Source organism: Pleurodeles waltl, chromosome 2_2 (assembly GCF_031143425.1).
Source record: "Pleurodeles waltl isolate 20211129_DDA chromosome 2_2, aPleWal1.hap1.20221129, whole genome shotgun sequence".
Taxonomy (NCBI): Eukaryota; Metazoa; Chordata; class Amphibia; order Caudata; family Salamandridae; genus Pleurodeles; species Pleurodeles waltl.
In genome coordinates, this window is record NC_090439.1 from 1,183,706,888 (window position 1) to 1,183,720,435 (window position 13,548).

The 13,548-nt window shown below is 39.8% G+C and overlaps 1 protein-coding gene across 11 annotated transcripts in view; it reads left to right on the top strand.

Moving 5' to 3' along the window:
- LOC138283053 (uromodulin-like) overlaps positions 1-13,548 on the top strand; it is a 298,687-nt gene that overhangs the window by 67,168 nt on the left and 217,971 nt on the right. For 5 of the 11 annotated variants that reach the window (XR_011201042.1, XR_011201041.1, XR_011201043.1 and 2 more), the window contains 3 exons: positions 633-701; positions 5,598-5,666; positions 10,564-10,644. Coding sequence is in view for 1 of the 11 variants with exons in the window: in XM_069221194.1 (XP_069077295.1) it covers positions 633-701; positions 5,598-5,666; positions 10,564-10,644 (219 nt within the window). In the remaining 10 variants the exon portion in view is untranslated. The remainder of the gene's footprint in view (positions 1-632; positions 702-5,597; positions 5,667-10,563; positions 10,645-13,548) is intronic. The other 6 variants (XR_011201047.1, XR_011201048.1, XR_011201045.1 and 3 more) reach the window with 3 other exon arrangements.

The following is a 13,548-nucleotide window of genomic DNA, read 5'->3' on the forward strand; positions in this document are numbered from 1 at the left end:
CTTTGGTGGCAAAAAGTCACACTCCTCATTTGAAACCACCTGCCATAGACTGTTAATTGGGGGGACGAATACAGGCCCAGTATCGGTTACTTCACTTCACGGTCTGTCATCATATTAAAAATAGCTGCCCTTGCTAAAGGAAGGGTTTATTGGAAAGATGGAGCATGGATTGACGAAATTGTGTGGTAGGGTTGACTAAATTATACAGCAAGAGAAGACAAATTATGTGGCATAACATATTTATGCTAGTATTACTACATTATTTTCTCATTTTTACTCATTACCACTGTCTGAGCAAAGTTTCTCCTCATGAGTACCAGTTGCTAAGCAACAGCAAGATGACCAGTGAAGGCCTGAAGAGGGGAGCTATGCGCCTAGAGGTGTGTGTCATAAACAGAGTCAAAGGTCTATGTATCCTAATGACATTCAAGATTTAAAAATATATTGACGTGTTACTTTAGAGGTGCCTGTCTCACCCATGAGACTTACTCTTTCATGGTTCGGTTTAGGAGGTTGGGCTTTTGTCTACTTCATTGGCGTTATTACTTATTTCAACAATTATAATGTTACAAGGAGAGGAAGTTAGTATCAGTACTTGCACCACTGACAATCTGTGTATCTGTTTTTAACAGGAATGAGCACTATAGCAGCAACCACAACACCTGTGACTACCACAAGCAGCACACCTCCTGAGACAACAGGTACAATTTGTGTCTTTATTTCTGCTGAATGATTTATTGGTAACTGAGGGACACATGTATGAAAGAATTTAGCAGTCACAAATGGCATATTGGGTTATTTTCTACTGCTAAAAAAGTCTTTCTACATGTACTAACCCTATTTTGCGAATCGGTAACCTTTTACTGACTTGCACAATAGGGTTTGCGATTCAGTATTAGGATGGGGTGTGTGATGAGTGTCCATTCCTAATATCCACTCTCATTGGTATTTGCGAATGTTATGAGACCGAGAATACGGTTGCAAAACATTCGCATTTTACCAAAAATGTTAATTAGGAGTAAACAATGCACAAATTGGAAGGGGCCCCTAGGGGACCCCTTCCCCTTTGTCAATGGGGGCACCAACATTTTTTCAGAGCACGCAGAATGTACACAGACCAGTGCCTACTCTTAAAAAATGAAAAGAAAACTTTTCATTGTTTTGTTGAAATACATCATGTTTTTCTTTAAGGAAAACAGACTCTATTTAAAAACAAGCATTTGCGATGCAATAGGTCTCGCATTTGCTCGAGTTAGAGCTGTTATTATTGTAAACCCTTAACCAGACTTTTCTTGCCACATATATTAAAAATGAAACATAATCCAATTTCACACATGAGATCCAATTCAAAGCCTCACACCATGAGCATGAAGGAGACACACAAAAGGAAAAACAAGTTTGCTTGCAATCAAACATACCAGCAAAAGTGCAATTGGCCATGTAACAGGGTCGATGTCAAAGGCGGTAACCAAAGCGCCCCAAGGAGGGACAAACGTGAAACATTTACCAATGATAACAAAGGATTTTTGTAGGGCAAGCCCATGAACGAGCGATAGTAATGGGTGTGAGGGTGGGGTGTGGATAAAAGTACAAACAGATAACAACGCGTAGAAAAAAGCATCGCTTCCGTGCTGTTATGCTCAACCTAAAAAGGGAGGTGGGTTAGAAAGAGATGTGTGGTAGAGTTTAGAAAACCTAAAAAGTTGTTTTATTTGAAATATACTACAGAAATTGTAGTGGCATTACAAAAGAAAAAAATAACTTTTGATATAGCAATTCACCAGACAATGGACTTCAGAGGCAGAAACATTAAGCATGTTATGTATCAGGTGTCTACACAGCTCAACATGTCTAATATTTATGTATAAAATTAAAATAAGAACAAAACATTTTTTCACAGAGAACTACAATTAAATGAAGCAACTGGTTAACTGAACTTACAAATGTAGAACAAGAAAGAACGATCTGACATTCTTAAAAATAAATGACCTGTAGAAAGACTGGAAGATGTAGTTTCACCTTGCTGGATTTCTTCATGCGAATTAGGATGAGCAAATGGATCCGGTGACATAGATTAGCTATTATAAAACTGGCTTAAATGGAGCATTTGACGTTTAAAGTAAGCTAAAGTTGTATTTGTAAACGTTTGAAACGTAGCTAGAATTATATGAAATAAAATGTCTGGTCTATAGGGAGTTGAGGTACAATCACTAAGGCCATCATCAAATGAATTGCTACAGAGGAAGTACGTAGTGATGTAGTGTGAAGAAGAACGCTTCTCCTTTCAGGACTAGAAAGCACTGGACAACCAAAAGGAATGCTATGATTCTGTCATTCAGATGACTACTTCTGGATGGTGGTCCTCCATTTGGCTGTCTGTGTTTTAGTTGTACTGCTTGAGCAATTTCTTCCAGGATGGATCGAAGAGAGGTCTTGTCATCGAGCAGTTGGTCAGTTACTTTGTCTAGCTCATGCCTTTCAAGTTAAAAGACTTTAGCCATGCCTCGCGCCTCATGAAAAGGCCCATGTCCACAAACTTAAAAACTGTACTAATTATACACAATTCTGCTCAACTAAAGCTGAGCATTTAGTACTAGTATAGGACTTTCGTTGGATAACAGGGAATTTAAGCCATCAATTAAGTGCCGCACCCGTGCATTACTAGCAGGGATCACAATGATGTGCCTCAGTGAGAAACAACTATACTGATATGTTTTCAAGGTCTATTTAAAAAACTTTCCCTTGAATGGCTTATTGCCTTTGAAGAAAGAAGAAACTACCGTATTTATTCAAAGAGCAGGGGATTCACCATCAACAAATACTCAGGTCATTCAGACACTTTGCAAATTCCTATTTGGGTGAAAACAACCATTTGTGCCCCAATCATAATTCTAAACTTATCGCAAATTGCACTGTTTCTCGGCATGATTTTCACCAGGTTAAGACTGGAAACAATACTTCAGTCAAACACTGCTAATTGCAACAATGCACAGCTCAGAACTGAGATCTTTCTGGCGATCATTGGGTTAACCCTATTCAGCAGGTTTAAACCCTGGAATACCACAGTCCACAGCATCACAGCTTTAAAGTGTGCAATTTCTGCACTGTTTTTTGCAAGGCTCTATCAACAAGTAATCTTTGAAAGGATAGAAGAAATGTAAGCTACTGACTGTCCGGTACCTAAGAACTTTAAAGGGGTGCCACAAAATATTTCAAAGCACAAATCAACTACCCAATGTAGTCACTGGTGCTATCCAGAAGAACCAGAGGTAAAAGGGGTCCGGTATCTAATGTCCGCTTAGGATGTCTAAATTTTACAGAAGTTTAGGGCCCAACTGTTTATGGTAATTTTGCTATAGAAGTACTAGTGGGCCACCACCCACAATTGAGTCAAAAGGGTTCCTCACATTTAACCACTGAGCTCAATGGCTTCATCGTTTAAAAGGGAGATGTAGACTTTAGAGGTAGGACTTGACAGTGGCTTCAAGAATGAATGCAGGGGTTTACAGATCGATAAAGGGTACATAGATGGGTAACATGGTGCTGTCATCGTGATAATGTCCTATGGCCAACTGAGCAAGATCTGAAGCAGTGGGAGGGAGGACAAGCTGCCTCCTGGGACTTGTGATTCTAGAGAGGGAAAATATAGACAGACAACAGGCACAAGTCTGATTGGGTGGTGTAGGCTCAGTCTCTTTATGAAGACATAAGTGGTTACATGCTTATGATTACGTTCATGTCTTTTCTTTGTCTTCCTTCTACTACCCTGGTTTTCTGAACATTTTGTGCCTCTTGGGTGACTAATTCCATTGCTCATGTCTTCAAACTCGATTCCAAGACTGAGGCCATTTCCATATCATAGTTTCCACTTCTGGTTTTATGTTTTCCTCTCACTCACTAGTGCAGGCTCACTTCCCATCAAAATGTTTTATCAAGTGCTGGTCAAAAAAGCGAGTGCTTATCTCCCTGCAGAACAGTATCCTGAGACAATGCCAGTGGATTAGACTATTTGTACGCCCTATTCCCAATACCGCCGGAGTTTTTATTCAGTTCCCTAAGAGACCATGGGCATACTCAGATGTGCGTCCCTTGATCACTTTCTCACAGGATCCAAGCTATACCTCACGGATGAAGCCTTGAAAGGCTGAAACTGGTCTGGGGTCTCTGGTGCTCTCTTGAGGAAGAAGGATGTGTTGTAGAGTGTTCAACTGAACAAATTCAGCAGAGAGACTAATAGGTCCTTTTTTAAAGTTTTTAATTCCATACAATTCTCTTCTATCCACCCACACTCCAAGGCTATGCTATGTTCCATAATGGAGAAGATGGAATCTCTCTGGCTGAATTTGTTTCTCCTGAGATTCTTTCTTCGCCGCTCAAACTTGGTTCTTGCACCTCTCCATCTACAGTAGTTCAGAGGGGGCATCACATGGCAGTGTGGGATGAACAATGGCCAGGAGGAGATGGTCAGTACTGATTTGCATAAGGCAGGGGTCTGTTTAGTGTGGCACTGTGGGTAAAACTTGTTAGGTTGGATTGGTTCCAGATACAAACACAGAACCACCTACAGCTGCAACTCTTTGAAATGCCTAATGCAAAGGGACCTGCATAAGGTTTCTTCTATTCACATAATTATGAGCAGTTAAAGTGCTGATGTTTTTTTGTGTAAGAGAATAATGCGTTTCTTTGTGATGGAGCAGGCCTTTTAGTAGGCAGGTGATTATAGTGAAGTGATGTAACCAAGAGGTCAGAGTTTCCAACTTCAGAACTGAACCAAGACCATATCCTAGCTTCAGCTAAACAGGCTGTTGTTCCCTCAAATAATTTTACGTCCCCGTGATTGAAAAAAATGTGTATTTATTGTTTTTCATGTAAAATGTCAGGGTCTTGTGTAAAGCACTCTAATGAGCATGGATAATTGTGTGCGTAAAAACAATTAGTTAAGCAAATCTGTGAAAGAAAGCAGGGGTGTTCTTTGGTGGCAAAAAGTCACACTCCTCATTTGAAACCACCTGCCATAGACTGTTAATTGGGGGGACGAATACAGGCCCAGTATCGGTTACTTAACGGTCTGTCATCATATTAAAAATAGCTGCCCTTGCTAAAGGAAGGGTTTATTGGAAAGATGGAGCATGGATTGACGAAATTGTGTGGTAGGGTTGACTACCTTACACAGCAAGAGAAGACAAATTATGTGGCATAACATATTTATGCTAGTATTACTACATTATTTTCTCATTTTTACTCATTACCACTGTCTGAGCAAAGTTTCTCCTCATGAGTACCAGTTGCTAAGCAACAGCAAGATGACCAGTGAAGGCCTGAAGAGGGGAGCTATGCGCCTAGAGGTGTGTGTCATAAACAGAGTCAAAGGTCTATGTATCCTAATGACATTCAAGATTTAAAAATATATTGACGTGTTACTTTAGAGGTGCCTGTCTCACCCATGAGACTTACTCTTTCATGGTTCGGTTTAGGAGGTTAGGCTTTTGTCTACTTCATTGGCGTTATTACTTATTTCAACAATTATAATGTTACAAGGAGAGGAAGTTAGTATCAGTACTTGCACCACTGACAATCTGTGTATCTGTTTTTAACAGGAATGAGCACTATAGCAGCAACCACAACACCTGTGACTACCACAAGCAGCACACCTCCTGAGACAACAGGTACAATTTGTGTCTTTATTTCTGCTGAATGATTTATTGGTAACTGAGGGACACATGTATGAAAGAATTTAGCAGTCACAAATGGCATATTGGGTTATTTTCTACTGCTAAAAAAGTCTTTCTACATGTACTAACCCTATTTTGCGAATCGTTAACCTTTTACTGACTTGCACAATAGGGTTTGCGATTCAGTATTAGGATGGGGTGTGTGATGAGTGTCCATTCCTAATATCCACTCTCATTGGTATTTGCGAATGTTATGAGACCGAGAATACGGTTGCAAAACTATTGCATTTTACCAAAAATGTTAATTAGGAGTAAACAATGCACAAATTGGAAGGGGCCCCTAGGGGACCCCTTCCACTTTGTCAATGGGGGCACCAAAAGTTTTTCAAAGCACGCAGAATGTACACAGACCAGTGCCTACTCTTAAAAAATGAAAAGAAAACTTTTCATTGTTTTGTTGAAATACATCATGTTTTTCTTTAAGGAAAACAGACTCTATTTAAAAACAAGCATTTGCGATGCAATAGGTCTCGCATTTGCTCGAGTTAGAGCTGTTATTATTGTAAACCCCTAACCAGACTTTTCTTGCCACATATATTAAAAATGAAACATAATCCAATTTCACACATGAGATCCAATTCAAAGCCTCACACCATGAGCATGAAGGAGACACACAAAAGGAAAAACAAGTTTGCTTGCAATCAAACATACCAGCAAAAGTGCAATTGGCCATGTAACAGGGTCGATGTCAAAGGCGGTAACCAAAGCGCCCCAAGGAGGGACAAACGTGAAACATTTACCAATGATAACAAAGGATTTTTGTAGGGCAAGCCCATGAACGAGCGATAGTAATGGGTGTGAGGGTGGGGTGTGGATAAAAGTACAAACAGATAACAACGCGTAGAAAAAAGCATCGCTTCCGTGCTGTTATGCTCAACCTAAAAAGGGAGGTGGGTTAGAAAGAGATGTGTGGTAGAGTTTAGAAAACCTAAAAAGTTGTTTTATTTGAAATATTCTACAGAAATTGTAGTGGCATTACAAAAGAAAAAAATAACTTTTGATATAGCAATTCACCAGACAATGGACTTCAGAGGCAGAAACATTAAGCATGTTATGTATCAGGTGTCTACACAGCTTAACATGTCTAATATTTATGTATAAAATTAAAATAAGAACAAAACATTTTTTCACAGAGAACTACAATTAAATGAAGCAACTGGTTAACTGAACTTACAAATGTAGAACAAGAAAGAACGATTTGACATTCTTAAAAATAAATGACCTGTAGAAAGACTGGAAGATGTAGTTTCACCTTGCTGGATTTCTTCATGCGAATTAGGATGAGCAAATGGATCCGGTGACATAGATTAGCTATTATAAAACTGGCTTAAATGGAGCATTTGACGTTTAAAGTAAGCTAAAGTTGTATTTGTAAACGTTTGAAACGTAGGTAGAAATATATGAAATAAAATGTCTGGTCTATAGGGAGTTGAGGTACAATCACTAAGGCCATCACCAAATGAATTGCTACAGAGGAAGTACGTAGTGATGTAGTTTGAAGAAGAACGCTTCTCCTTTCAGGACTAGAAAGCACTGGACAACCAAAAGGAATGCTATGATTCTGTCATTCAGATGACTACTTCTGGATGGTGGTCCTCCATTTGGCTGTCTGTGTTTTAGTTGTACTGCTTGAGCAATTTCTTCCAGGATGGATCGAAGAGAGGTCTTGTCATCGAGCAGTTGGTCAGTTACTTTGTCTAGCTCATGCCTTTCAAGTTAAAAGACTTTAGCCATGCCTCGCGCCTCATGAAAAGGCCCATGTCCACAAACTTAAAAACTGTACTAATTATACACAATTCTGCTCAACTAAAGCTGAGCATTTAGTACTAGTATAGGACTTTCGTTGGACAACAGGGAATTTAAGCCATCAATTAAGTGCCGCACCCGTGCATTACTAGCAGGGATCACAATGATGTGCCTCAGTGAGAAACAACTATACTGATATGTTTTCAAGGGCTATTTAAAAAACTTTCCCTTGAATGGCTTATTGCCTTTGAAGAAAGAAGAAACTACCGTATTTATTCAAAGAGCAGGGGATTCACCATCAACAAATACTCAGGTCATTCAGACACTTTGCAAATTCCTATTTGGGTGAAAACAACCATTTGTGCCCCAATCATAATTCTAAACTTATCGCAAATTGCACTGTTTCTCGGCATGATTTTCACCAGGTTAAGACTGGAAACAATACTTCAGTCAAACACTGCTAATTGCAACAATGCACAGCTCAGAACTGAGATCTTTCTGGCGATCATTGGGTTAACCCTATTCAGCAGGTTTAAACCCTGGAATACCACAGTCCACAGCATCACAGCTTTCAAGTGTGCAATTTCTGCACTGTTTTTTGCAAGGCTCTATCAACAAGTAATCTTTGAAAGGATAGAAGAAATGTAAGCTACTGACTGTCCGGTACCTAAGAACTTTAAAGGGGTGCCACAAAATATTTCAAAGCACAAATCAACTACCCAATGTAGTCACTGGTGCTATCCAGAAGAACCAGAGGTAAAAGGGGTCCGGTATCTAATGTCCGCTTAGGATGTCTAAATTTTACAGAAGTTTAGGGCCCAACTGTTTATGGTAATTTTGCTATAGAAGTACTAGTGGGCCACCACCCACAATTGAGTCAAAAGGGTTCCTCACATTGAACCACTGAGCTCAATGGCTTCATCATTTAAAAGGGAGATGTAGACTTTAGAGGTAGGACTTGACAGTGGCTTCAAGAATGAATGCAGGGGTTTACAGATCGATAAAGGGTACATAGATGAGTAACATGGTCCTGTCATCATGATAATGTCCTATGGCCAACTGAGCAAGATCTGAAGCAGTGGGAGGGAGGACAAGCTGCCTCCTGGGACTTGTGATTCTAGAGAGGGAAAATATAGAGAGACAACAGGCACAAGTCTGATTGGGTGGTGTAGGCTCAGTCTCTTTATGAAGACATAAGTGGTTACATGCTTATGATTACGTTCATGTCTTTTCTTTGTCTTCCTTCTACTACCCTGGTTTTCTGAAAATGTTGTGCCTCTTGGGTGACTAATTCCACTGCTCATGTCTTCAAACTCGATTCCAAGACTGAGGCCATTTCCATATCATAGTTTCCACTTCTGGTTTTATGTTTTCCCCTCACTCACTAGTGCAGGCCTACTTCCCATCAAAATGTTTTATCAAGTGCTGGTCAAAAAAGCGAGTGCTTATCTCCCTGCAGAACAGTATCCTGAGACAATGCCAGTGGATTAGACTATTTGTATGCATTATTCCCAATACCGCCTGAGTTTTTTATGCAGTTCCCTAAGAGACCATGGGCATACTCAGATGTGCGTCCCTTGATCACTTTCTCACAGGATCCAAGCTATACCTCACGGATGAAGTCTTGAAAGGCTGAAACTGGTCTGGGGTCTCTGGTGCTCTCTTCAGGAAGAAGGATGTGTTGTAGAGTGTTCAACTGAACAAATTCAGCAGAAAGACTAATAGGTCCTTTTTTGAAGTTTTTAATTCCATACAATTCTTTTCTATCCACCTACACACCAAGGCTAGGCTATGTTCCATAATGGAGAAGATGGAATCTCTCTGGCTGAATTCTTTTCTCCTGAGATTCTTTCTTGGCCGCTCCATCTTGGTTCTTGCCCCTCTCCATCTACAGTAGTTCAGAGGAGGCATCACATGGCAGTGTGGGATGAACAATGGCCAGGAGGATCTGGTCAGTACTGATTTGCATAAGGCACGGGTCTGTTTAGTGTGGCACTGTGGGTAAAACTTGTTAGGTTGGATTGGTTCCAGATACAGACACAGAATCACCTACAGCTGCAACTCTTTGAAATGCCTTATGCAAAGGGACCTGGATAAGGTTTCTTCTATTCACATAATTATGAGCAGTTAAAGTGCTGATGTTTTTTTGTGTAAGAGAATAATGCGTTTCTTTGTGATGGAGCAGGCCTTTTAGTAGGCACGTGATTATAATGAAGTGATATAACCAAGAGGTTAGAGTTTCCAACTTCAGAACTGAACCAAGACCATATCCTAGCTTCAGCTAAAAAGGCTGTTGTTCCCTCAAATAATTTTACGTCCCCGTGATTGAAAAAAATGTGTATTTATTGTTTTTCATGTAAAACGTCAGGGTCTTGTGTAAAGCACTCTAATGAGCATGGATAATTGTGTGCGTAAAAAAAATTAGTTAAGCAAATCTGTGAAAGAAAGCAGGGGTGTTCTTTGGTGGCAAAAAGTCACACTCCTCATTTGAAACCACCTGCCATAGACTGTTAATTGGGGGGACGAATACAGGCCCAGTATGGGTTACTTCACGGTCTGTCATCATATTAAAAATAGATGCCCTTGCTAAAGGAAGGGTTTATTGGAAAGATGGAGCATGGATTGACGAAATTGCGTGGTAGGGTTGACTACATTATACAGCAAGAGAAGAGAAATTATGTGGCATAACATATTTATGCTAGTATTACTACATTATTTTCTCATTTTTACTCATTACCACTGTCTGAGCAAAGTTTCTCCTCATGAGTACCAGTTGCTAAGCAACAGCAAGATGACCAGTGAAGGCCTGAAGAGGGGAGCTATGCGCCTAGAGGTGTGTGTCATAAACAGAGTCAAAGGTCTATGTCTCCTAATGACATTCAAGATTTAAAAATATATTGACGTGTTAGTTTAGAGGTGCCTGTCTCACCCATGAGACTTACTCTTTCATGGTTCGGTTTAGGAGGTTAGGCTTTTGTCTACTTCATGGGCATTATTACTTATTTCAACAATTATAATGTTACAAGGAGAGGTAGTTAGTATCAGTACTTGCACCACTGACAATCTGTGTATCTGTTTTTAACAGGAATGAGCACTACAGAAGCAACCACTGCAGGCACCACAAGACTTCCGACCATCACAAGCAGAACACCTCCTGAGACAACAGGTACACTTTGAGTCTTTATTTCTGCTGAATGATTTGTTGGTAACTGAGGGACACATGCATGAAAGAATTTAGCAGTCGCAAATGGCATATTGGGTTATTTTCTACTGCTAAAAAAGCCTTTCTACATGTACTAACCCTATTTTGCGAATCGGTAACCTTTTACTGACTTGCACAATAGGGTTTGCGGTTCAGTATTAGGATGGGGTGTGTGATGAGTGTCCATTCCTAATACCCACTCTCATTGGTATTTGCGAATGTTATGAGACCGAGAATACGGTTGCAAAACATTTGCATTTTACCAAAAATTTTAATTAGGAGTAAACCATGCACAAATTGGAAGGGGCCCCTAGGGGACCCCTTACCCTTTGTCAATGGGGGCACCAACATTTTTTCAGAGCACGCAGAATGTACACAGACCAGTGCCTAGTCTTAAAAAATTCAAAGAAAACTTTTCATTGTTTTGGTGAAATACATCCTGTTTTTCTTTAAGGAAAACAGACTCTATTTAAAAACAAGCATTTCCAATGCAATAGGTCTCACATTTGCTCGAGTAAGAGCTGTTATTATTGTAAATCCCTAACCAGACTTTTCTTGCCACATATATTGAAAATGAAACGTAATCCAATTTCACACATGCGACCCGATTCAAAGCCTCACACCATGAGCATGAAGGAGACACACAAAAGGAAAAACAAGTTTGCTTGCAATCAAACATACCAGCAAAAGTGCAATTAGCCATGTAACAGGGTCGATGTCAAAGGCGGTAACCAAAGCGCGCCAAGGAGGGACAAACGTGAAACATTTACCAATGATAACAAAGGATTTTTGTAGAGCAAGCCCATGAACGAGCGATAGTAATGGGCGTGAGGGCGGGGTGTGGATAAAAGTACAAACAGATAACAACGCGTAGAAAAAAGCAGCGCGTCCGCGCTGTTATGCTCAACCTAAAAAGGGAGGTGGGTTAGAAAGAGATGTGTGGTAGAGTTTAGAAAACCTAAAAAGTCGTTTTATTTGAAATATACTACAGAAATTGTAGGGGCACTACAAAAGAAAAAAATAACTTTTGATATAGCAATTCACCAGACAATGGACTTCAGAGGCAGAAACGTTAAGCATGTTATGTATCAGATGTCTACACAGCTTAACATGTCTAATACTTATGTATAAATTTAAAAAAAGAACAAAAGACTTTTTCACAGAATACTACAGTTAAATGAAGCAACTGGTTAACTGAACTTACAAATGTAGAACAAGAAAGAAAGATCTGACATTCTTAAAAATAAATGATCTGTAGAAAGACTGGAAGATGTAGTTTCACCTTGCTGGATTTCTTCATGCGAATTAGGATGAGCAAATGGATTCGGTGACATTGATTAGCTATTATAAAACTGGCTTAAATTGAGCATTTGACGTTTAAAGTAAGCTAAAGTTGTATTTGTAAACGTGTGAAACGTAGGTAGAAATATATGAAATAAAATGTCTGGTCTATAGGCAATTGAGGTACAATCACTAAGGCCATCATCAAATGAATTGCTACAGAGGAAGTACGTAGTGATGTAGTTTGAAGAAGAATGCCTCTCCTTTCAGGACTAGAAAGCACTGGACAACCAAAAGGAATGCTATGATTCTGTGATTCAGATGACTACTTCTGGATGGTGGTCCTCCATTTGGCTGTCTGTGTTTTAGTTGTACTGCTTGAGCAATTTCTTCCAGGATGGATCGAAGAGAGGTCTTGTCATCGAGCAGTTGGTCAGTTACTTTGTCTAGCTCATGCCTTTCAAGTTAAAAGACTTTAGCCATGCCTCATGCCTCATGAAAAGGCCCATGTCCATGAACTTAAAAATTGTACTAAATAAACACAATTCTGCTCAACTAAAGCTGAGCATTTAGTACTAGTATAGGACTTTCGTTTGACAAAAGGGAATTGAAGCCATCAATTAAGTGCCGGCGCCTGTGCATTACTAGCAGGGATCACAATGATATGCCTCAGTGAGAAACAACTATACTGGTATGTTTTCAAGGGCTATTTAAAAAACTTTCCCTTGGATGGCTTATTGCCTTTGAAGAAAGAAGAAACTACCTTATTTATTCAAAGAGCAGGGGATTCACCATCAACAAATACTCAGGTCATTCAGACACCTTGCAAATCCCTATTTGGGTGAACACAACCATTTGTTCCCCAATCATAATTCTAAACTTTTTGCAAATTGCACTGTTTCTCGGCATGATTTTCACCAGGTTAAGAATGGAAACAATACTCCAGTCAAACACTGCTAATTGCAACAATGCACAGCTCAGAACTGAGATCTTTCTTGCGATCAGTGGGTTAACCCTATTCAGCAGGTTGAAACCCTGGAATACCACAGTCCACAGCATCACAACTTTCAAGTGTGCAATTTCTGCACTGTTTTTTGCAAGGCTCTATCAACAAGTAATCTTTGAAAGGATGGAAGAAATGTAAGCTACTGACTGTCCGGTACCTAAGAAATTTAAAGGGGTGCCACAAAATATTTCAAAGCACAAATCAACTACCCAATGTAGTCACTGGTGCTATCCAGAAGAACCAGAGGTAACGGGGTCCGGTCTCTAATCTCCTCTTAGGATGTCTAAATTTTACATAAGTTTAGGACCCAACTGTTTATGGTAATTTTGCTATAGATGTACTAGTGGGCCACCACCCACAATTGAGTCAAAAGGGTTCCTCACATTTAACCACTGAGCTCAATGGCTTCATCATTTAAAACGAGATGTAGACTTTAGTGGTAGGACTTGACCGTGGCTTCAAGAATGAATGCAGGGGTTTACAGATCGATAAAGGGTACATAGATGAGTACCATGGTGCTGTCATCATGATAATGTCCTATGGCCAACTGAGCAAGATCTGAAGCAGTGGGAGTAAGGACA